The sequence below is a fragment of the Micropterus salmoides genome, unplaced genomic scaffold (assembly GCF_014851395.1).
Source record: "Micropterus salmoides isolate LMB-PRFRI ecotype aquatic unplaced genomic scaffold, ASM1485139v1 Ms_hic_scaffold_18, whole genome shotgun sequence".
In the NCBI taxonomy this organism is placed as follows: Eukaryota; Metazoa; Chordata; class Actinopteri; order Centrarchiformes; family Centrarchidae; genus Micropterus; species Micropterus salmoides.
Genome location: NW_024040928.1, coordinates 8,254,241 through 8,280,532, shown reverse-complemented (window position 1 = coordinate 8,280,532; position 26,292 = coordinate 8,254,241). Strand labels below are relative to the sequence as shown.

The following is a 26,292-nucleotide window of genomic DNA, read 5'->3' as shown; positions in this document are numbered from 1 at the left end:
CCCCTCATGCTGTATTTGCTATTTCATATATGTTGCAGTTACAGATATATGTTATTAAAATCCTCTCGTGGTGTATGGGTTAAAACTGGCGAGCATTTTGTTACGCCATAAATCTCAAATGACAACTGAATTTATAGATTCCATTTTCCAAACTTAATTTTAAGAAATTCCATGAAAAATGTGAATCGATTGCAAATTAGTATTTACACAACAGCGTCATTTATATGAAGCCCAAGCTCTCACATTATAAACATTTGCAATGCAATTCACACAGGTCATAGAATCTGAATATTTCTTTCCGGCTTGTTGCTCTTGCAGCATTTTTTTGGAAAGTCTTCATATTTCATGTGGAAGTTAAATTGGATGTGATATGCTCAGCATTTCCTCTCACTTCACAGTTATTACTTTTGATGAGGAAGCGGTAGATACGGTATTAGCTGATATTACTAAAATTACAACACCCAGTTCTCTTTTCTCCATTAAATGTATTCAGCTCTTGATGGTGGTGCAGGGACCTGAAGGTACACACAATGTTTGGATGAGAAACACCTATTTTTTCCTCTGCTTGTGTGTCAAGGTCATCTCTTTTTTGAGGAGTGTAATGAGATGCAAGACTTTAACAATATTCTACCCTATTATATTTCCACACCTTTTAAAGATAAACTGTATGCATACCCAGTTTTGTATTTAGCTGATACTTACATATATTATCAAATGGCAGTGACAGTGATATAATGCAGGACCCACTTTTAAAAGTCTTCAGGAAATACTTTTTCTTGTACTATAGAGTGAACTACTTTAAATTTTTGTGCGGCATTGCTGCTGCTGGTTGAGGGCTGCTTAATGTTACAACCTGCATCTTCCACACATTACATTTTTGTCACAATATCTTTTATTGGCAGACCAATAATCCAGAGAATACACAATTTCACCACAATCTTACACGCCTAACTCTTTTCTTCATGTGTATGGACTGTAAAAGATTACTTTGTGTGAACAGACCCATGTCAAATTTCCTCCAGTGCTGACCCACTTCCTGCCTGTCTGAATCAGACTGACATGGCTGGGGGATGACTCCATTTTGCCAAAAATCAGGGGAATGCTCACTGACTGCTACAGCACTGTTTGCAAGCTATTTTAAACCGTGTCTAATACAGTTGAGATGTGATCATTTGATGCATTTAGTATAAGCATTTATTCAGATTTTTGTGCAGCTATTTCACTGTATTTGGATTCATAATATGTCCCATCATTTGTTGCTGAAACGAAGCTGTCTGGAGCTTAAATCCCAGGCGCTAGCCTGTGGCATCACTCAGGACAGCACGCGATGTGCTGGTTGCAGAGCAGTCAAGCGGACGGACTAGACTTGCCCCCTTTTCACTTCATCACGTTTTCTCATTGCCTCTGTCAAACAGTTGATGAAGGAGGAAGGGGAGGTGGTCCATTTGTCTGAGAGCCTCCTGAGAGCTGAAAGGGGAACTGTGACATTTCTCGTGTTAAAACAACCAAGATTTTCAGAGTGCGCTTACGACTCAGCCAGACAGCTCGAACAAGGAAAGATATGGTCATATCTCAGCCCCAGGGCAGAGCAAAGTGATGAATGTATTCACCACAGGCCTGTTGTACCCCAATTTGTCCCCAGGAGGTCAGCTGCTGTACAACAACCAACCCCTGCTTACTTCCTCTCTCTGTCTATTGGCACACCTTCTCCCCATCGTCTTCTGTTTTCAAGAAATAGAAGAGCGAAGCGGGAAGTGGAGTCGTGTTAGCTCACCAGCTGATCTGACTGCTGCTCTTTTCTGCCTCCCCATTAACTGATGTGGATGATTGTTGATTATGCCACAGAGATAGGGAACCATAATTAGGAGGATAATGAGAACAGAGACGGCTAATTTGCCCACGAAATGCCTGCACAAACACCCCCGTCAATTCAAACTGTTTGTCGGCAGACTAGCACAGGTTTTTTTTATTTTTAGGTCCACATGTCTACAAGTGCCATAATACTTGTTGTTGAAGCAGTCTTCAAGCACTTAATGTTTTCAGGGTATATTCAGAGTGATAAAACCTTCGCCATTTGGTTGCAGAGACGTGAACAATTGCTTAGCACACCTGTCTTTGTCGGCATACTGTTGATTATGATGTGCATTAATGAGCAATGAAAGCCATCTGTCAAACCTGTGAATATTTATATGTTACATTATCAGGCTGCATGGCCCGGGCCTCACATGCACACCCTCAGACACATTTGCATTTGCAGGCGTGCACGCACATAGACACGGAGCAACAAGGCCCCGGAGCTGCTCGCTAAAATGGGCAGATGGCTGACTGACTGAGGGGACTGGGCCTTGGAAGCATTTTGTCAGCCGTATTTCTAATGGTAGCCTGCTAGCCCACTGGCCTAGAAGGGAAATACGGAGAGTGGGCAGAATTAACATGTGAGACAAGAAAATAGGATGGGGAAGTAGAATAGAGCCTGTTTATGCCCCTTGTGCCAAAGAACATCAGATATTCCCGCACTCATTGCCCATTTGTGGTGCGCATTTCTTGCATCATGTGGTTGCTGGGTTAGCCTACTGCTGAAGCATCATTATTACACCACAGTGATTATCATGAGACAGTCCTGCTTCTCTCCGAGATCTTGCAGCTCTTCCCAAACCGTCCAGCTCGGCTAGCAGCTTAGCACCATAAACAGTTGGCCATAAAACACATGTTCAGTCTTGTCTCCCATGTGAATCAGGATGTATCAGTGTGACTAACTGTGTCAGGGCAATGAGCTGAAATTAGACACCGCTCACCACTTGCTCTCCGCATGCGTCGACTTTGGCAGGCAAATCCGCTGCCGTAACTTGGGCCCTATGCGGTGTGTGCCGTCGATAACTCTTAAACTTCTTCTTTGACACATCATTAATATCAGCTTGATTCTGCTCCTGTTATTAGCTGCGCAAATATCAGTATCTTTTATGGTAATGATCTGAATAGTGTCCCTCACTCAGTTCAATTAAATTAAAGGGGGTGACATTATGAAGTCCCTTGAATACCTTAGAGTTTTCCACTTACAACGAGATATGCATAAGGTCAAGGTTATTAAGAGTCGCACTGGATTGTTTAATGAATATGTAGAACAGCCTCCCATTTCCTCTGTCGCAATCCCACATCCTGCAATTGTAACGAACAGTTTAAGGCCCCCTTTTGCTTTAAAAATATTCACTGGTTTGATGGAAGGCTAGTAATTGAAGGCTAGGGCAAGCAAACTGTTAAGCAAGTGCTAAAATGGTGCCTTCAGGCTTAGCTTTGGGGATTAATAAACAGACATGGAAAAAATGACAGTTACAATAATCTTACTATAAAAAGTAGGTCGGGGCAGAAAAAAAGGAAAAAATGGTGCAGGGACTTGCCTGATTCCAGTGCAGAGGGCATTTGTGTCTAGTGCCCAAGCTGAAAATTATGTTTGGATTTGAGTGGTGAAGCTGCTGGTAAAATAGAGCAGAGGATTACGCTTGGTCCACATGTCCTCCACAGCACATTGGCTTGTTCTGGGCGCTGTCGCATCAGGAGAAAGGGTCTTATCTACATGGTGGAAACTGAGCGTTCAACACACAACACAACGCACACACAGGATCTGCACGCTTATTGAGCGCAAGCATTTTCACGCATGCCTGCTCATTCAGGCACATACATTCAGGGGTCTTAAGTCACCCAGTTCTCGAGAGCTGGAGCTGTGCTGCTGTCCATCAGCTGGCCACTTCCTCCCATCCCCCCACTTCCATGGTTCGTCCTTCTCTTTCCTCTCCCAATGTCATCCTTGTGTGGGAGTAGAAGTAGCAGCCATTTTGGACTCCCTAAAAGAAGGAAAGGAACAAAAAAAATCTCACCTCCCCTTCACAAGCTCCTTCTATAATATTTGTCTCCATGCGCCTCCTCTCAAATGATATTTATGCCCTCTGCTGAGTTTGTTAAATTATAGTATAAAAAAATCCCCAGTTATATCCAGTGGTGGGAATCAGGCTAGGCCTCTGTGCAGCCTGAGCAGAGATCATAAGGCATAGTAGTGAGTCAAATTAATATCAGATATTGTGTATTAATGCCAACACTTAAAATGTCTAATGTAGTCTGTCTTGATCAAGATTTGTTTAATTTCTTCTTGTCAGTCCTTGATGCTCTCATGGGGCTCTGATTACAGAAACCTCTCAAAATTCATTTTAGGCTACAAGCACCAGGACTGAAACTAAAGAGGTAGGACGCTGGATAAAAGCTCAACATGTAACCACAGATACAACTGAGACTGAATTCACTGAGTGATCTTTTACATGCCCTAAATCAGACTGGCATGTTTAATACCCACAAGGTGTCATCCACGGGTGAGATCCTGGTGAGGATGTTTGCCGCAAGGAATGGAGCTGAATGCCTGGCTTATTAATATTATTGTAATTATTTTTGTGGGAATCCCACAGTGAGCATTCCCCTGAAAAACCACAAGGGTTGTGTTGAATTTGGGTCAGTGTGCAGAAAACGGTGGGTGGGTTATAGGGGCAAAAGGGGAGGTGGTGGAGAAAGATATGGGTCTGACAAAGAGCCTCGCAAAATCCACAAACCTCACAACACCATAAATCCTCACGGATTTATGCCTCTTCTTATGTGTGTGAGGCACTCTGTGTGATACGAGATGTGGAATATTATGTTACTGTAACGATATTCAAATTGTTTAAAGAGTTGTTTGCTAAAGGTGTAATGTCAATCTGATTCCACTCAGAAGAGGGGACAGATGCAATTGTATGTGTTTCTCTCCACAGGGATTTATACTGAAGTAGTTATTTTGATTAAGCATGTCAAGGGGCAGCTCTTTGCTCCTTACATGGAAACACAGTGCTTAGAAGTGTGCTATGTTTTGCATGTTAGAACCACATGCAAAAGCAGCTGTAGTGTGTTGCTAATGCAGGACTTCTCTTTGCTTTCTCTTCTTTCCTGTGACATTTCCACAGCAGTCCAGAGAAAACCAGGTGAGTCTCAAGGGCTAGTCACAGTTTCAGTTAAAATGTGCCAAAAGTTCTTCATTTCATATAAAGTAATGTAATCTATTAAAAATGTTTATGCATTTACTTTTAAAAGGCAAACAAACATACCTGTATATCATTTATAGTTTACATTTATTAAGTAAACAACCTGCAGAGCTACTTTATAGTCACATACTGTGTCGCTTGCTGTATTAGCCATTTGTCTGTTTCAACAGAAAGCTTTCAAATGCACTTGGGAAAGCTTTGCATTTAGTGTGATGATTTGCCATGGTTTGCCATCATGCAAAGCATGCATAATGACAATACAGCTGTAGTATTGGTGTGCTGTTGTTCTCAAATTTCTCTGTCCCTCTCTGTTTGAATGTTTCTCTTCAAGGCCTCGCACACCTGAAGGCAGAGCAAGGTACTCTGTTCTTTAACTTTCTAGAGCTCTGTTATGTTTTTTGTTCACTCACCGCCTGGCTTGGATTTGGGCGCAATTTTATGCTGTGTGCCTTCACTACCTGTCCATGTGCATTTGTGTGTTGCAATGCTCCCATTGTTGCTGAAGAGAAGTGGGAGGGTTTTTGTGTGTGTGTGTGTGTGTGTGTGTGTGTGTGTGTGTGTGTGTGTGTTAGTGGGGAAGGGTGCATGGCGGTATGGCATGTTCCTCATCACACCTTCTTTGCGCTCTCTCTCTCTCTCTCTCTCTCTCTGCTTCTGTGTCTCCCCACCCTTGTTTCACCCAGGTTTCTGTGTATTACATAATTGTGTACTGTTCTCAGTTCCCAAGCTAACATGCAGTGACACACTCCACTGTTCCTGCTCGACCTCTGCAGCGATGGGGTGGCGGGTGAGGGTGTGAGGGAGGGGGGTTGAAAACCAGGGAAGCAGAAGGGTGGATAAGAACATCATTGGAATTATGGGAGACAGCTTAGAGGAGGAAGAAGAAGAGGGGTATAGGAGATAGAGAGGGGAAAAGAGGAAAATAAGGAACAAGAAGTGTCATGGTTAGGTACATAGGTAGAAAAAACAGACTACTATCCCTTGTAGGTGTGTTCATATTGGACAAATCAGCAGTGTACAATTTACACTTTACATGTACATCCACCACATAGGAAGTGGTGTGGGAAGGATGAAGTAATGGTGTGAAGTTTGAGGTGGTGGATGGGTGTGTTGCTAGTCAGACTTTTCACGCAAGATTAGCGTCTCATCACTGTCACAATGTAACATTTAATGTTGGCCTCTTATTTTAAACCATAGCCATTGTATTCATCTAAATGTAACCAAGCGTTTTCGTTGCCTAACCTTAGCTCTACCTTCATCTTTAGGTTATTCACCTAAACTACAATCTTCCCCTGACCTAAACCATACCGTAGTCACCATATGCAGAAATAGAAAGAAAGTTTTAAGTTCGTTCTTGATCTTGGAATAAGTAGTTGACCAAGGCTTTCAGTCATGGAGTTTGCTTAACTGTCATGGACTTGTAGTTCATTTATTTATTGCCCAGTATCACAAATCACAAAGTAGTTCAAATTTCCATTTCTTCCTTAGCACTTTTAGGACTTCTTTTCTACTTTGGCATAAAAATTAAGATTTAATTACTCACCTTGGAAACTGCAGTTGACAAGACAATCCTAACTCCAGGTTCATTTAGTAGTTGATCTGTAGCTTTCAGTCACATGAGTCTAAAAACTGCATTGTCTGCATAGGAAGATGAACGTCAAACATCCCAGAACATAACCTGGGATTTTGCAGAATCGTCCAGTATCAAAAGTCTTTTTTTGGCAATAGGGTTTGGTGGAAAATTTGAAGAGCGAGCAATGCGGAGGCGGCCTGTGTTAGGGCTCAGTCACACCCGCATTTATAACCGTGACATTTTGTAGAGAGATCATTTCATTTCAATAGTATCCCCTCAAGATCTCTGGATTTGCATGCGAACGTGAAGTAAATCCCTGCGGTGCTTTCAGATAGAGTTCAACTTTGAACTTGACTAATTGTAAACCGTCTTGACAGTGCTGACCTTTGAGGTAATGGAGATAACCGGAGAGTCCAAATGTGAGAAAGCTATTATATTACCCTTTCCTCATGGCCTTTTTTTTCCTCCTCTAAATAACAAGCAAGGTCAATAGAGCTTTCCTCTTTGTTTCCATTTTGCAACAAAGAAAACTAGCCACACGACCAATGGTGGCCACTGTGTGGCCCTCAAGAAGTCACCAAGCTACAACTTATTTAAGAGGATGTGCAAATTAATTTTGCTCTGCCCTCTTTCTGCTGTGAAAAAAGAAAATTATGAAGTGTCAGTTGCTGTGTGCTGCCTCCATGCGCTTCTCCCATTTCTCCACCATTTGCATGATTGTCAACATTTTGCATGAAAGTGTCAGTTGGCAGTGTACAGGCTTACTGTAGACTAACAATAGCTTATCCCCACCTTTTGCTGTCTTTCTCTGGTGCTCTGCGCGGGATGACACTCTTCCCTCTTTTATCTCTACGGATCCTTTCTCCTCGCCAAAAACTGTAGGTAGAAACAAAGGTACAGCAATTCCTTTTTCTCTACTGTACTGCTCTTATCTGCGCTGCAAGAGCTGTGTGTGCTTGCGCTTGTGTGTGTGTGTGTTTTGAATATTGCGCTTGTGCTGCCGCTGGTTAATCATTCATTATGTGTGTTCATGTGTGCATATGCTCGACTGTGTGTTTGAGAGAGAAAGGCAAAATCAGGGGACTCGACGCTTTCCAGCTAACGAGCGCCCACATCCACTGTTGCATGAAGGATGAGTGATTGAGCGGAGAGATGGAAAGAAATACGGTGTCAGTGCTGGAGACTAAGTGATTTTCACTCATCATTTAATATAAAATGATGAGACTAAGCTCTAACATGGATTATTCGGTGCTCTTGCAAACAGTAAAAATTAATAATAGACTCTGAGGCGTACATGTATACAAGCATTTGTGTGTGTAAGTGTGTAATTGGATGTGACAGTTCAGTGTCTGTTGATAAGGAGCTGATTGGTGAATTTGACCTGACATTTGGCTCCATGTGAATGAGGTCATAGCAGTGGCTTCTGTATATTCCAAACGTGCAGAGAATATCCTCATTATTTATTTATCAAAGCCATGTGATACATTGTGTTGTTGTGTGCGGCCATGCATGTTGTGTGTGTTTGTCTGTCTGTGAGAACGTGTGCATGTGAGCGGCTCCATGTGTGCCTAGATGGTGGAAAACAATGAATTATGATCAACTGTTTTGATTGATATCCGTTTTTTTGACTGAAACGGGCCTACAGTGAGACTTGCTACAATGGTGTGCGTGAGTTGCCTTTGTTCACTATTATCCAACGACCTGGATGACCGAGAACCTTCACAGACTTTGTTCAATATTCTAAACTAGTGGCCATTCGCTAATCCCACCCCCCTCCGTTACATTTGCTACGCCTGTCAAGCTTACCATCCTTGCACAGCGCATACTGTAATGCTGTTTACAATGACAGCAGGATGGCTTTACCAGTAATTTTTTAAATAATAGGTCCTTGATTTCATACTGAGGTAGACAAAAGCAGGTATCTCTTTTTTTAGCCTGCGATTTTACTGGCTGAAATGACAACTGTCCCTGGTGATATTTGATCAGCGCTAGCTAGCTAATTAAGTTGAAAAGGTTGAAAAGCTGTCTCTGGTTAAGTTTTTAATGTCCTTTTTAATACAAGGGTCTTGGAACAGGGGTCTTAAATAAAAATAAAATATGCAATTGATGGCTACAAACAAGATAGATATCATGCCAAAAACTCAGCATCCTCATCACCCTGTAGAAGACATTGAAATAAAGAAACAGCATTGCTATTTTATGATAGTTTACAGATAGTCCTAATATTATGGTATTATAAGCATGTAAGCTTTTCAAACATAACCCTGTTTGGCTGCTTTGCTGGGGTTGCAGGAGGGTAAACTTCTCCAAATCCAATAAAGAGCCAGACAGAGCTGCTAATGTTACCTAAACTGTGACACCATCCAGCATCGGCTTCTACACAATGGGAAAATACTGCACAGTGGATGCGCTAATTGTGTAGTAGTTGGACAGTAGTTGCACTATTTTTTTCAGTAACCCTCAATCTTTCAATCTAATGTAGTGTGATGTGTTCTTTGGCCTTGGAAATAACACTGGGTTAATACTGTAGGTAGTAAAAAGCTAGTTAGCCAGACATGCTGACATTTGGGGCTTATGTTAGAGCAGACAAACACACTATTAAATCTATTTCTAACAGCTTTCTTTTGTGTGTGTGTTTTTTTAAAGCTAAAAATATGACACCACCCTCAAAACTCTTTGGACTCTTTGTGTATAGGTGTTACTACATCTTCACGCCCACCGCTTCTTCATGTGAAGCAATCCAAAGCTTGACAGGCCTGCTTAATTACCATTGCTAAGTTATGATTGGACAGTCCCTGTTCTGGGGGAGGGCTTAGCAAAAGCTCAGTTGTGACGTTCTATCTTGATTGATATCAAGTCAAGGATATTTATGCGTTTTGTAATTTTTGACTGCAATGCAATGCGTGTGATTTGACTGTATCAGACCCTGCAGTGCACTTCTCCCTGCGGATGGAGTAAAACCAAAAACAGAATTCCCAAACACTTGTAACACATCAGCATATTAGGTAGCAGTGGGCCGATCAGTGTGTAGTGAGGTGTCCCACAGCGGTTCAGTTGTTAGCACTGTTGCATAACAGCTCAAGAAGGACACAGTTTTGATGCACAGCTCTCACCCTTTCGGTGGGGGTTTCCTCTGGGTGTTCCAGTTTCCTCCAACTGTCCAAGGACATGCAAATCAGATGGATTGGGTACTGGCAACACCTATTGGAAATTACTTCTAGGTGTAAGTGGGAATGATTGTCTCTATATCTGTATTAACCCTGCAATAATACCTGGATAGGCTATTGAATATTTGAGCCGTGGAATGGATAACTATGTCAAGAAAAATGAATGAATAACAGTATCAAAATTATGGCTACCTAATCAAAAATCACTTAGCAATCAGAGATATAAAAGGAGATAATTCTGAAAACACACAGGCATGTGACCAAGGCAATATTCAGGTTACATAACTTATTAGATGACTTTGTATTGAGAAATACTTGGATCATGGGGTGGTAAATGAGAATGTACAGCAGGTCCCTGTGCTATTAGATTCATGTCTCTGCAGTTGTGTGTATGTACTGTAAAAGGCACAGTGGTCAAAGGGCACAATAAGTAGGATGCTGGGGCCTAGAGACCCGAGAGTGTGGGGGAGGGGCTGATGAAGAAACAGTGAGAGAGAGACAGAGGGGAAAAGTGCTGCAGATGAAGGGGCCAGGGGAGCCTGTCTGTGTTGCAAAGCACCATATTTCTAAGAAAAAAATATGTTGCATCTTGTCACTCCTGTGCTCACATCTGAGACTAATGCTGCATGTACCCCAAGCCATCTATTGAAAAAGTTTCAGTCCCTTGCAATCAGTGAGGCCCCGATTGTTCTTGGCTTAGAGATGCAACTTCTTTTGATGCATGGCTTTGACGACATAGCAAACTTTTTATAAGCCATGGCAGTGGACCAGGGACTGTGCTCCAGTTAGCAACATTGCTCCAGTTAGGAACATGCTGCACTTCAACCTGCAGATATGTTCAGTGAGTAGACTCCACCAAGGACATGCATTATCTCTATTATCAGGTATTAGTGATTAAAAGATCCTGTTTTTAAATATATCTAACTAATAAAGACGTTTTCATCTGTTTGCAAATTCTAATTAACTTATTCAGTGGACCTATTCTGTGATAGGACAGTCAGTCTTTATGTTAAATAAATAGTGAGCCCAATTACCAACCAAAGACCCCATCTTGTATTCTGAATGTGATCATAACAAGACGTGTCCAGATAATGACATCTATCACAAGGGCTTGTGTTTGCACTAGTTATGTGTATGTTTCATTATGTTGGATAAATACTAAGTATGAAAGCAGAAAACAACATCAGTGTTGAATTTTTCACTAACTATACAATGACAAAACATTTCCGGTGTTCTGTTGTTGGTACTTGTTGGTGTGGTAATTGGCTAATTCAAAACGATAATTTAAAACATTTACTAAGCTTTCTACTTCAAGTACAACTTCTCTAAATCTCAAACTTAATCCACTGCGAGGGCCTGCTGCTCGCAAAGCACTAATCAAATCCCATTCCTTTAGCATATTTTCTGCTAATGTAGAAAAAAAGTGAAACTGACTACGGTGCCGTGTTCATGGACGCCCTAATTGCGCTTACTGACATGTGACATCATTATTTTCTCCCGAATGTCTAATCAGTGGTGAGCTTTCAGTAGACACCTGGATGGTGTTCATCGGGGTTTGACAGTTTAGCCCAAGGTCAGAGATGAGACTCCCAGCTACAGCCTGCCGGCCTTGCTGCCAGCATTACTTAATTGCTTTCCTCGGAATACAAAAACATCTATTGTGTGTGTGACAGTAGCTCAGTGTGTCAGAGAATTTTACTTGAATTCACACACCCAATGAGGAGAGACAAAAATGTCGGTCACACCTTGCAATAATGCAATCCAGAGGTCAGTGACATGGTTTCATCAAAATTTAATTTACATATAATATACACGATTATATTTTGGATGCTGTATGGGTTGTTTCCTATAATTGTACTCATTTCATAAAACTGTTTGGACTCCAGGGTTGGACAGAGATAGAGCACTGCTGTAGTTGCTTTGGACATAGTTGGCAAGGGGGGGCGAGTCCACTTTAGAGAGCAGTAAGAGAGGGAGGGAGGGTGTGAGGAGTTCTGCCTGAGTCTAATTCCCCTGCATGAAGGCTTAGGACTGAGTAGTTATTCTCCACTTCTGGAGTCACTCTCCCTAATTATCCCCTCAAAGTCCTGCTGCAGACAAGATTTTTGCTTTCAGCCTCTGTCGCACTCTCTCTGTTTCTGTCTCTCTCCCTGCCTCTCTCTGTGTATATATATTCTATCTCTGCCTGTCACCCCTCCTCTGACTCTGACTCCATCTCTCTCTGTCTCCCTCCCTGCCTTTGTCCCACCCTATTCATCTCTGTCTGCCTCAGTATTCCAGTTAGCCATTCTCACTTTCTCTCTCCTCCTCCTCCTCCTCCTTACTCTTTCTTGTGTTTCTCCAGTTCAAAGTACTGTGGACATCATGAGACTTACATCACAGTCAGGCTCAAGATGGGAGTGCTGTGCTGGTGCTTACTCCCTGTACACAGATGCTGCCAGGCTTCAGTGGGATTTATGTACAGCTCCTTCCATTCTCCTCAGAGCTTTTTGGTTAGTTCTCTGTACTTTGCTAAAACGTAATTGAGATATATCTGGTTTAGTACTACTCTAGTAACAGTTTTACTAGCAGTTTCTAGTGAATCTTTTCCAGTGTTACATGGTGGTTTCAGGCAATACTCTGCAAGTATACTTTCCCCTCAACAATAGTGATTGTTCATACATTATTTATCCCAATGGATAAACAGAAACATTATGTTTTGTCGCAAGAAATATACTGTATAGTGTATTTTGTTTGTTCTGTTGCAAACTGTATGTGTCCAATGTGTGTCACAGCGTCACATAGCGCTGTATTATTTGATATGCTGACGCGGGGAGCAAATGTGATTAAACTGATGCTTTTCTGGAGAGTTGATGTGTGTCGAAGCTTGGAAATTGGCCAGTGGCATATAATGATGCATTGACGTGTGACAGGGCTGAAGACTGCATTGAGTAAAAAAAAAACTATCTCTGGTTCTGCTGCACTGATTTTTATAGTTTTTATTAAACTGTCCATCGTGAGTCCTACAATGTTATGTAATGTACAAAGCCAAATGCATGACTATACAAAACCTTTTTGTGTATATTGTTAAGCCCTAAAAACACATTGAATTAATTTCCTTCCTTATAAAACAGTAACAAACCTTGATTTGTTTATAGCCATGTTTGCTACCTTACAGCCGTCTTCTTTCTTACCTTTGCTGATGCATTATTAAGTGGCACGTTAGCGCACGTTAAACAAAACAACTTGTTAATCATTACTCTATCATGCTACTAGTGGCCAAATGCTCTCCAGGATATCTTTTAATGTATCATTAATATCTAGGTTTCACTTTTTACGTGAGAAAATTCAGTCGACTGATCCATGTTGGACACTTTGTTGAGTCTATTTAGATGTCAACCAGCCCAAATTCATTGCAGTAGTAGAGGTATACTTAAAAAAATTAATCTGTTGAAACATTTGAGGTGTGGACAGTTGGAAAGAATTATTGCTGTACATGGCAACACTCGTGGGACAACCCCCTTGAATGTTATAGCAACTCTGAGGCTAACGTGATATTTGTATTACTACCCACTTCAAGCATCTCCCCCTCTCTAAACATAGTCATTACCCTACTGACCCACGATGGCATGTTGCAAAATGAGGCACTGGTCCTTTCTTGTCCTTTTGTAATGCATGAGATATAGACAAGCACTGTGCGTCATCAGGGGTTACGTTTGTTTGCATCCATGCAGAGTCATGGAGGCAGTGGAAACGGGTTTTCCTGTTATGCCTCAGACGTTGGATTCAGAGCGCCAGCTGGCATTTATTGGCCTTGGCGCACGTTGGTCGTGCTGTTGATAAACGGCTATTAATGGCCAGATGCTCACCCTGAAATTGAGTTTAACTTTGCCTCTCCTCATTACTCAGTCTGAAACTACACCACAATCCTCGAGGTGGATTTCAATGTTGCTAAAAATTGAGGGCATTGGTCAAATTGATTTCAGCACTGACCGGCTGCTACTCAAGCAGTCAGAAAATATGAGCTGTAAATACAGACCTCCTTCCTCCTGCGGTTCATTGTTTCTGAAGGGATGCTGATTGGCAGGAGTAACATTTTTTCCATGGACTGGAACAGGGGCTGTCGGGACCTAAATTATTAAGAATTGTGCCTGAAAAGTGCAGGTAACAAGCAATTCTGTGTGTGGTTCAAAGCCATTGTTAAGGAATTATGTAGATTTTGCATTGGCTTCATAACATTTGTTACTAGGTTTAGTCTTTTCTAATTTCCTTTACATATTTTCCCCGATTTCTATGCTTCTATCTATGTTCGGTCTCTTTGCTGTGTCATTTCCTTTAGTTCTGCTTTTACACACTCTTGTTCCATTCTGTTATTTGGCTTTTTGTTTTTCATTTAGTTTACATTATTCACTGTCATGTTGTGTTCTGCTCTTTCTTGTCCCCTTCCTCCGAGCCATTTCCCGCATCTCTGCTTTCCCAGACAACGGGCAGAGGTTCACAAAACATTGTCAGCTACAGTGCACAGTTCTTACCCAGACAAAAACTCATCAATGCCAAACTGGTGATTGGTTGTGTTTCCCTCCTTCATTTTCCTTTTCACTCCCGTTTGGCCTTGTGCTCTCTTTACTCCTCTCCTTGTGTTCTCTCTCTCTCTCTCTCTCTCTGCTGCTGACCTCTGGGATCAACCGAGCAAAACTGATTCCCACTTTTTCACGGATCATGAGTGCGTCACTGGTTACGCAACACAGAGAGAGGGAGAGGGCAGGAGAGAGAAAAAGAGAGAGGTGAATATGTAATTCACATATTTGTCCATCTTTATTTGCATTACTGCTTATCACCAAAAAAAATATTGCTTTTGGTTAAGCCAATTCCTCAACAAAATATTTAATTTTTGCATTAAAGTTTTGGACTATTATTATCGGCTTTGCTGCTGTGCAAATGTAAAATGTGCGTTGTTCATACACAGTGACAAATACAAAATCTTTTAACACACATATATCTTCATATAGTGGCCCATTGAGCTGAAACATTGTTTTATGGCTCACTAGTCAGGAAACTTGCCATAAATGTGCAGAATACACTCTCATTTCAAGTAAAAAAATGATTTAAAAAATTTAGTAATTTTAGACATTACAGTAAAAGAACACGGTTCACATGCGGGAGTAGTAGTACACTGAGTGAACACATTAGGCTGAAAACTCAGGAATGCTGTGTATTGTTTGTGAAGTGCCTGAGACCTTATGAGTAGGATTTATGCAAAGAAGTAGGTTAAGATGTGGCTTGAAGGGCTGTATTGTGAGAGTCTAAGTATGAGCGCAGGAAGGCTTAGGAATATGTGGGAGCGTGTGTGTTTGTGTGATTGTGCAGAGGGGTGACATGTGTAGATGTGATGGCTGCAGCCATGCATGGATGTTCACACCAGGGAGAAAAGTAAACAAACATGGCAGCAGAATGGTAAGAAATGCAGCAAACACTGTTGGAGCAGACTGCCTGTCTCTCTTCTTCTTTTTCTGTTTCACCCTCTCTTTCTCTGTTTGCTGCATTTGCCAACAAGGTTATGTGGTTCTGATTGTCTGTTAGTTTATGCCCGATATGTCAGAAACTACTGAGTAGTATCTGTTCAACCATAAAGCATATTCCATTTTTGATTCTTTGATTTAGGTCACACTTTTTAACCAAATTTCCCCCAATTACAAAATGACCTTAAAAATCAAATTTTCTTTCCATGCCATTTTCCTATAACTGTTTGACAAATTCTTCCAGGTGTGGCTTATTTGACATTTGAATTCTTCACTTTGCATTGTGCAGCTGCAACCAAATTTAGAAGGTCCTTTCATATATCAACTCTGAGCAAACCCCCACACATGGTTTAGTCCACTCTGGCAGTAGGGCGGACAAAAATAGTTCCACTCCAAATGCAGTAATTGCACTGATGCTGATTCTGAGGACTCCAGGTGAACTTTGAAGCAATCATGTAATTTAAAAAAAAAAGTAAAATCAGACCAAAAGAGAAAAGAAAGAGCAAATCAGAACTTGCTAGTAGAGTGTCAGAATAGTTAGGTGTGAACGCTGAGTCAGCATTCACAACCTGTGTTCTTCTACATCTTTATTTATTATTGGTATGTAATGTGGCTAGCTAGCTGAAGTCTTCTCAGTAGTTGTTGGCTTGTTTAACACCTAAAAAACTGTGATGGAAATAATGTTCATTAATGCTGTAAAACCTTTTGAGAAAAGATGGCTGAAACATGCTGAGATTTCTAAAATGTGTTATAAAAGCTTCATTACTGGTTACCATAATAACTACTACGGATTCATGTGCTTCCTTGTTGATTCAGTTTTTTGTACAGGTCTTTTAATGTGACATTGGATGTATCAAAAGGAGGCCTAATCAGGCTGCTTATGTATAGGACCCAGATTTATGTGCCAAGCCACCACATGTGTTTGTTTTTTTCTTCTACCTTTTTGCTCCCCTTTCTTTCCCATCCGTGACATAGCATCCTCCTTTTATATGTATGAACTCTTGCCAGACAGCTGTTTTTTGACTCCAAACGTATTTCTACATGTGTCTGTGTGAACGCTTATGTGTGCTGAAGTGCAGTGCTCATGCAGCACGTCTACTACTCGAACATTATGACACCGATGACTACAAAAACGTGTTGTCTCGTTTCGAAAAAGTATTTCTTCTGTGTAAGTTGGTGAGATTTTGACCTGTGAACTATGATGAATGCAGCAAGGTCTAATTAGCTTCAGAGCAAATGGAGAAAATGGCCATGACTTCTATTAACATTAGAATGACAAAGTAAGTGATATGAAATGTGAAAAAAGGTGAAAAGAAAGAGCCGTTCTTCAAACACCAACCAAGAGCAGACTTTTGTGAGGTAAGGGATGAAACCTTATAGTTCACAACATTTGAAAGGAATAAATATTCTAAGAGCCTTGATAGTTTTGCATAGCTTTTTGTCCTGGGAATAACTGAGAAGAAAAATATGAGGCTGGTGAGGACCTGGTGGTCTTTTTGTATGATCAGACCTGAATGACAGGATTCGTCTTAGTCATTTCATAATCGGATCTTTTTGGGCTCAGATTATTAATATTTCACATAATGTGAGCCATTTCTTTAACTAAACATCCCCCAGGTCATTTGCCAATGAGAAATGTTGAGAATGCTAAAATAGAAATATTCAGGCAATTAATATTCACTGTACAAGCATCCACACCCGCATGTTCGTACTTGCAGTATAAAGGCTTATAATGGGATGTATCAGTGAGGAAACTTGAGCGATTGTGCACAATAGAGAGAAATTATCTTCAGTTGAATTTTTCGTGCCCTCAATTAACTGGGCAGTTGAGATGTCTAAGGTAGTCATGTGACTCGAAAGAGACCCAGCATATGCTTAGTTATTACCAAAATGAAAGAGAATGCCTAACCCTACCCCACCCACCCCCACACTCCTCCTCAGAATGAGACATGGTTGGAGCCACGTAGCAGGCAAATGCCCTTGCTCTGGTGGAGCCATTATGCAGATTATATGCTAATGAAGTCATCCGATTTGGTTCTGCTTAGGGTGCGCTGCACTGAGGGAAGATAATCAAGCACTGATCAGCTCCCAAAGCGGCACTCGCTGTGTGCTCACTTGTGCATGGTGTACATCTCCAGCCATGTGTGCGGTTCTGTGCTGGTTGGCTTTTCAAAAGAGAAAACATGTGTGGGTGCACATGAATGTTCATGTGGTGGTCTGTAATTATTTTTGCTTGTTTTTTTGAGCATAATACACAAAGTGGCTTCTTTGTGAGCTATTTTCAGATCGAACTCTCTCCCTTACTTTGTTTGCTGATAACACAGATGCTGCAACAAGCCTGTGCATGGGAATGCTGCTGTCCAGTGCCGTAGCCAGGACTTTACAAATACTGGGGTCATGAGCCCAAGTCACCCTCTCCCGCGAGTTCACACCCTTAAATATTTAGGATTTTCCACATTTTATCTATTCAATGTATTTGTCCGGTTGTATTTTCTGTAAATGTTATTTCCCAAAACAAATAAAATCCTGTTTCAAAGCCTTTACCAAACTGCCAGGATGAAAACTCAGTTGGAGAGCTGATATAAATACTTTTTGCTTATGTCCTATTATTTAGTATTTTTTTGTTGGCCTTAGTGTAGTCAAATGTAAGTATTTCTTACATTCTAAGCATGCTGGAATCAGCCTGTAAAATTCCTACCATGTGTGGATTTTTAACTGTAGAATGTAAAAATCTGACCTCAGTGTCCAACCTCGCTGGTACTGTCACAACAAATTTACTAAGAGGACCTCTGCTACAACACTCTAGAGATATTTAGTTATTTTTATAGCTCAGTTGTAGGAGATAGTTTAAGTACTCGTGTCTCTTACGTTCTCAGCTTGCAGTCACTGACTTTCTTCTCCTGCTCATTCTCCTGTCACTCTTTCACTCTTACGATCAGTCACACTGGCTATCAGACCGTCATCAGTTCACTTTACATTTTTCTCCATCCACATCTCTCTACTTTCTACTTGTTCTTTCTCTTCATTCACTTTCTCTATAGTAGTTCTTCTCTCATGCTTAAATCATCTCTTTCTCCTTTTTTTCCATCTCTTTCTTGATCTCTTACACTCACTTCCATTTTGCCAGTTCAGTTGAAGTTCAGTGCTGTTCTGTGATACTCTCCTTCCCCGCCCTCCCGTCTGTCCCTCGGTCCCCTCTTCCACTGCACTACCTGTTCCCACTCCACTCTAGTCCTAGTCAGGACTGACCCTCCCTGAAGCCTTAAGTAAACAAAGCATCATTTCACTCTTTTATCTCTTTTCTTTTCTCCTTTTTAGAAAAAAAAAAATTGTGTTGCTGAGCAGATAATGGATTCAACTTGCATGTTCTTGTAGGCAAATCTCAAAGCATCGCAGCACACCCATTAACCTCTATTGCCTTAGCGCCTGACTGGGGGTCCTCTGAGAGATTCACAGAAGCATTTGATAGCGTTTGATCATCTTCTTCCTTTTCAGCGGTGTGCATGTGTGTGTGTGTGTGTGTTGCTTGGATTAACACATCCTATTGATCTCCACTGCCCTTGTACTTGCACAGTCTGACAGATCTGCAAGAGGCAATAATTAGTTGTGTAATTGGCTGATCATTTGCACGGAAATATGCTGAGCTAACACAGTTTGTTACTAAGTGTGTTTAGACCATACCATAGATTTTGACAGGTGTGAGTCTGTGTGAGTATCACCTTATGTAAAAGCTGACATGCTGGGAATTCTTTGTCATTATGAACTTATGTCTGATTACACACTACTATTAAATTCATCAAAGTTGGATTAATTGGGATTGATTAAATTGCATCCATAATAATGTGTCTTTTGAAAGAGGATGCATGTTTCACATACAGTTGTCATGTTGTGTTTCTGTGTAATTTAATTTTTTTGAATGAGAGTGAGCTGTCTCTTCATTTTCTGAATTTGCTTGTGTGTTTTTCCTAAAGAATAAAAAGAAAAACAAATGTGCTTTTAGATGCATGGGAGTGCTGGTCTAAAATGAGCTGTGTTCAGGCACATTGTTGGCTCATTGCTATCTTGAAGCAGCAGAACCACTGACCAACAAAAACCTTGTCTTGTCAATGTCAGTGGCACATTATTCAGATTGCCTGCATAGGCGGGTACTAGTGATCCGTGAATCGAAGTTATATCTGTGGGCACCATGGATAATCCGCGAATTGGATGGGCTGAGTCATAAAAATTAACATTCTGATAAATTGTAGCTAGGTGAAATCGCCCAATCAAGAGAGACGCTGTGCGCATTTACACATGCATTAAGTAGCCGTCCTCATAAATCCTGAGCTCCATCAGAGCTGTCTAAAAATGTATTTCAGAAGCTAAAAGTTTATTTCTGTTTCCTCTGGAGAGTTCCTCTCTCTGTCCTGTCAAGTTTATATATATTTTATATATACAGTTTTTGGTTTGGCTGCTTAAATGTCCCACGATATTTGCTGTCACATTACTGCACGCATGGAAACTTTCAAATTTCTGACAGTGGCATGCCTAATGATTAAAGTAAATTGTTAAAGAAAACACTCCTACATCAATACAACACACAATAAATGTATCACCTGGAAGACAGAGATGTGACCCATCATAGTTTATAAGGAGCTGAGTATAGCCTATATTACGCAGATCCATCAGTCTGTTTGTCCCATAAACCACTAAATTGTAGAGTAACATTAGGCTTCATAGTTAAAGAAAGTTTTTATATCATGTTGACACTTCTGTCACTTCTCTCGTCCACATGAGCTCTCTCTGCTGCCAATCTGCATCAGAGATACTCACAAGTCTCTGAGCTAGATTCCAAGTCAAGTCTCAAGTCTCTCGTGGTTATAATGAATGCTGTATCACCTGCTGCGTTCAAACAAGGCTGCTTAGAACACTGCACAGCTATAAAGGATTCTGTAACTGTAAACTGTTTTTCGCTTACACAGCGCAACCATGTAATGTTCAGTGCAGTTAATGACAGCTTATTAACTAGCCTACTGTAAGTCAACACACCCCCAGACTCTCAAATCCAGTGTTAGGTTAACTAAACAAAACTGTAACGTTACATGATCAACAATGAACCTGTAACCTGTTTTTCACAGAGCACAACCATGTAGCCTTATGTACAATGTGTCTATAACTAATCACAGCTTATAAACTACTGTAAGTCAACACACCCCAGTGTAACGTTAACTAAATAAAATTGTAACATTACCAACAATAAACCAGTTACCTGTTTGCAGCCAACGTTAATAATTAACGTGACGGCATGACGTGACGGATGTAAATTATTACGTTAATCGACTGCCAGAAGTTTGGCAAGTAAAAAAACGCTCATTCATCTTTTCATAACAAACGACAGTCGGAGTTAACTTAGGTCGTAGCTAAAGCAAGAAGCAAGCTAACGTTAGATGGCCAATGAGCTAAACATGTTTACTAACCTCAGGTTGCGTTCAGTGCTTCTTTGTTTGGGCCTTGTTGTATGAAGTTTTAATGCCAAAGTTTATGATGAATGGCACGGCAGCTGCTGGTATTTGTTTCTCACGTGTAGCCGCGTGTAGCAGATACTACGTGTTATGTAGGCAATTAACAGTTACAGGTAACGGAGGGAGGGGAATAACAGCAAGCTCATCAGAAGTTTCCTAAAAATAAACATTACTCACGAGTCCTGCACTTCGAGTCCCAGTCAAGTCTGAAGTCTTTTGAGGATGAGTCTCAAGTCGAGTCTGAAGTCACTGTGTGTGTGACTTAACTCGTAAACTCGAGTCCCCATCTCTTGTCTGTATCACACTTTTTTAAACCAATTGAAGGTTTTTATAATGCTCCATTCAGCCCCTATTTAAAAAGGCACAGGCAGTGTCCAACATAACATTTTCCCCTGACCCTCCAGGCCAGTAGGTCAGGATTTTACTGGCCCCTTGTATATTTTTACGGGCCCTGAAAAAAAGTATACCCTATACATTATAATAATTCATTCAAACAAGAAAGAAGGTTTTAATATAAGTTTTTGATTTTATTTTCCCATGAAGGTGCTATTTGCGTCACATATTTAAAAACACAAAGATAGGGAGGGACTTGCAGATTGATTGGTGTTTACAGTAGCCAGTAGCGCTGAATGTGCGTTACACCCCCCACACCATGCAGCCTCTGTGAGTGAGTGACCACCACGGCCAGACCGGGTCGAACACAGCCTCCAAGACTGACAGAGGCCAGTTTGACAATAGGGAATACAGTGCCGTGGTAGTTTTCTTGCTGGGTTTAGCTCTTGGCACCCTGGGGCTGAGTCAGCTAGGACTAGCTGCATGGCTAACCGAGCTAACTAGCTACAGATACAGACAGACACAGTTTGTGATGTAGCAAAAAGTAATCTGTCCACAAATAAACTCTGAAATCACCACGGTACTGTATTCCTTGTTGGACTTTGAGGCTGTGTTCGGTCCTGTTCATGCCGCGTTCACTGGGAGGCTGCTGAGCGTGGTTTCATTGCTTGCTTGCCCGGCTCCGGTTCTGGTGCCCAGTCATGCGCCGCTCCCTGACATTATCCTGGCCTGAAAACCTCCAGTTCTTGAGTAGAGGTGTAAACACTAGCACACTCCCCAGGTGCTCCGACCTCCCAGTCCAGGCTGAGTCAGCTATGACCAGTGTTGCAACAGAGCTGATAAGATAACAGCAGCTAGTTAGACGCGGATAGTGGTTACTTTAGTAACAAGTAACACTATCTGTTCATTAGCAAACTGTTAATCACATATATAATTGAGGCAGAGCAGCCTGGGAACATGGTGAACTCTAAGGTGCACAATGGTTACAGTGTTGCCTTTGTAGTCAGTGTAGGATGCAGGCAGCGAGGTAGCTGAATCGCGATGTTGACAGAGCAACTGTCCACTGGCCCGAGTGGGCCAGCGACTGCCCAATCGACTTGCCTGACATACATTTTTACTGGCCCCGGGCCATCGGGCCATTGCTTATGTCGAACCCTGGGACAGGTGCACCTGGGAAATGACACTATGATGAATTAAGAGACTAAATACAACCCCCTTTGCGCCTTACTTTGCGCCCAGATTATGCACCTAGCAAAAGTGGGACACTTTACCCCCTGAATGGTTCTATGCCCCTACATATGACGATGACTATGTAGAAGTTAAGTTTTACAAGTGGGTGTGTAAACCAGAGCCTCTGAAGGCTCATTCTTGGGAGTAATCAATATCTCTTTAAAGCATGACACAGTCACTATGCACCTAGGCATCAAGTGGAGCAGTGGATAGGGATGATGGGTGGCCGCAGGCATGTACTTTGTGTGTGTACAGCAGAGATGAAAGGCTAAAAGTAGGTGATAGACTCGTGAAGAGAATACTTTCCCGCTCACAGTACCTAACACACCCACTGGGTGAGAGATTGGAGAGCAGCTCTGACCTTCTGCTCACCCGTGCTCATGCCAGTCAATGACGCGTCCATGTGCGCAGACCTGTTAACTTGTCAAAGTATGATCATCTGTGTCCTTGAACATGTTTGGCAGGGAGATGTGTGTTTCTGCTTATGTGTGTGTGACTGAGTGAGCGCCTTACTGAATTATAGAGTATGTTTGCTTTTTAACAGATCAGCAGAAGAGGTGATGCCACAGTCAATGTCACAGCCTTCATGCATAATTGCTCCACTTTGTCATTGCCAAGGGCTGGGCAGAGCCACATCTGATTGCTTCCCCCCCTTCCCCCTTTTCTCCTTCCCTCTCTGTCTTTGCCTCTCTCCCCTTCAGACTTTATTCTCATTAGACTCATTAACTTATCCTGCAGAGACAGATAGAGCGAGACAGACAAAGAGTGAGCATATTGAATATACTATCGGCAAATGGACCGGTCTCAAGAAGATTTGTGTTAAAGGTTTTTACCTCACAATGTAGTTGATGAGCCAGAGATAGAGATATATCACACTGTGAACCAAGAGTAGCTACTTCAAGCTAAATTAATCCTTCCTTAAAGGGTAATGTATGACACCATGTCTGCACAACAGACCTGACGTGTGTGACATTATGTGTGTGTGTGAGAGAGCGAGTGTACGTGTGCTGCATGTTTATTTGCATGCACGTACCTGTTGGCATGTGTGTGTGTGTAAGAGTGGCATGGTGGTGGTGGTAAGACAACACTGAGTAGTAGAAAGCTTACCCTATCTGTGGTGCTGAGAGGTCACTCTGTGAGCCGCTGACTCACTGTCCTACGCTGGTTAAAAATTAATTGGAAAATACAGTTTAGAGAGCACTGCAACTTTCTGGGCTGACAGTTTTGTGCTTCTAGAGGCTATATTTATCCCCTCTCATGAAAGATACTCTATCTCTTTGTAGATTTCTGGTGATGCTGCTGATATGTTTGTGTTTTCTATGTAAAATAATAGGACATCTCAAGCTCAAGCGACAGGTACAAATAGATTTTTTTTACTTTTAAGTGATAAATTGCATTTACAGCGTCAGAAGTAAGCCTTTTCCTCCATGCACTCATTTTAACTGCCCTTTATGTTTTGATGATGTCTGGGTCTATATGAGTCTTGGGTATGTGTGTGTGCGTGGGCTTACACATGTGTATTTGTGTGTTGGTATGACCCGGTGCTGAAGGGCCTGCAGTGATTGAAGCTGCAGTGTCTCATGGTTAAATGATGGGCCCCTTTCGGGCACTCAGAGGGCTTTGAAACACTAAATAATTGGTTTTCCTGGCAGAATGGGGCCAGCGTGAACTCTAGTGTAGCGCAGGACACTAGCTTGCTCAACTTGGGTGAGACGCTCACTAAACTATAGGTATACCTGTTAATGCCGGCATTTTTTTAATTGTCTCAATTTTGGCATAATGGTCTTTGATGAGTCAAATTAACATTTGAAATCTACTATTTTTTTTAATCTGCAGTCCACAACTTTCCCTCAACTAGAAGTAATTCCTCAAGGTCAGATTACGAAAGTCAAATTGAAAATTAGAATCAAGATGATTATATGAGCTGCGATGGAGTGGCGACCTGTCCAGGGTGTACCCCGCCTTTCGCCCGATGTCAGCTGGAATTGGCTCCAGTGATTATATGAGTCTCATAAATATGTCACTGCACGTAAAGGTCCGATGCTCAATCAGCTACTGATATTTTGATACTCTACTGCCATAGATAGCACAACAAGTAGCTGCAAGTGACTTGAAGACTTTCTTCCCTTGGGTTTTGCCTTTCAGGCAACAAAGTGGTGGCCATATGCGACAGAAAAACAAAAAAACCTACTTAAACATCAATCACAATTTTCTTTGTAGTAAAGAGCCTTAAACTAGTAAAAATTATCTATCATAAAGCATCAGGTGATGATCAAGAAAACTGTGATTTGTATTGACATACCTAGCATTTATTGAAATTTTTGTTAAAAATTGTGGCGATTCTGTCATTGACTAAAGCTGCTTCACGCTGCACAGAGCATAATGAGCCGGGCAGGAAGTCAGACACAGAAAACGGCATAGAGAATCCAGTCAATTTTCAAAATAAAAGACCCTGTGCACGCTCCCGATCGTATATCAATAATAAACACAATTAAAACAGACAAAAAATAAACATTTTTAACTACCCAGCATACTTAGCTATGGTAGAAGCGCAAAAATCAAGGACAAATTACCAAATCAACAATACTTGAGCAAGTCAACAAAATTAGACTAAAATTACATTAAACGCTACTTCTACTGAAACGCTTCCTGTGGGGATTGAAACCTTACGGAGACAAACGTGACGTTATAGAGCCAAGCCCGGCGGAATCCAGGCGTTATTCTCAGCCTTACGTTTGATGTGAAAATGTGTATGATGTGTGGCGTGTAGTGATAAATGTGTGTGTGGGTGTGGGTGTGCAGCGTTAATGAGTGCCAAGAAAATCATTCAGGCTCACATGTTGGTGGAGGGATGTGAATTCACGCACACACACACACACACACACACATACACCGAGGTCTGCTCAATCACTCAGTGTTTGTCCCTGAAAAGTCTCATTACAGCGGTCTCCTCTATCTTTCACTCTGATAAACACACATACCCAGGCCTCTCAGCAGATAAATAACCCATATTTGTGTGTTGGTATACATACATGTTCATATCTGTGTGTGTTTGTGAGCAGCCACAGAGGAACTGGCTGGTTGCTGCCAAGGTTTGGCCGGCCTCAGGCACAGGAAAAGCTTTATATATATTGGCCTACATGCCACTTACTCTTCTGGGAGACTGTCAAGAGCTAATTTTTGAGACTGATAGTTGATAGTTATGGGGGAAAGATGAGTCTGTGGCTGGGGAATGCAATGTATGACTTCTTTTTTTAATGTAATCATCTTTATTGTTTTTTCTTTCCATATGCCACCTCTCCTCCCACATCTATGCATTACTTCTTCACTGTAATGGATCCCTTGCCTTTCATTTAGACTTAGTGAATAGTCTTATCCTGCATTGGGCAAAACGCTCTGCCACATATTCTTTCTCAAAGGTTAAGCAAAGTTGCAACAAAAATCTGTATTTTCCACTTAAACCATCTGTGTTTTTCAATTCTAAAGGTACCAGTAGTACAATAAATTTGACACACTGGTAAATGAAAGTAATTACAATGTGCTTAAAAATAACTGAGACTACCAGAAGAGTTTTAGAATTATTGTATTACTCCTGACCCTAAAGAGAAGTTTTATTCATCAAATTTAATTGTATTTGTTATAATATGGCACTTGAGACTCTGCCAGAGGTTTGCACTGTATTTACTATTAATTTGTGGGAAACAAAACCTTTTGATGAAGCAGAATATTCATTGTGGACAACAATATTTCACATTGTGTACATTAATATGGCAAAAACCCTCTGTATATTCACAAAGCAAAGCGTTATATACGGACAGAAGTTTCTTAGTAGAATTATGCGAAGAGGACGTCTGCCTGTTGCTTCGAGTCACCTTCAAATCTTTGACAGCACGGTGCGCCAGTGGGGAGTGACCTCAGTTACCTCAGGCACAG

General features: G+C 41.4%; 1 protein-coding gene across 7 annotated transcripts in view; it reads left to right on the top strand.

Annotated features, from left to right (window-relative positions):
- The window catches only part of LOC119909150 (neurexin-3b), a 287,510-nt gene that overhangs the window by 6,311 nt on the left and 254,907 nt on the right, over positions 1 to 26,292 (top strand). For 4 of the 7 annotated variants that reach the window (XR_005445385.1, XR_005445386.1, XM_038727229.1 and 1 more), the window contains exons 3-5: positions 4,980 to 4,997; positions 5,389 to 5,415; positions 7,513 to 7,524. Coding sequence is in view for 4 of the 7 variants with exons in the window: in XM_038727229.1 (XP_038583157.1) it covers positions 4,980 to 4,997; positions 5,389 to 5,415; positions 7,513 to 7,524 (57 nt within the window). In the remaining 3 variants the exon portion in view is untranslated. The remainder of the gene's footprint in view (positions 1 to 4,979; positions 4,998 to 5,388; positions 5,416 to 7,512; positions 7,525 to 26,292) is intronic. The other 3 variants (XR_005445387.1, XM_038727230.1, XM_038727233.1) reach the window with 1 other exon arrangement.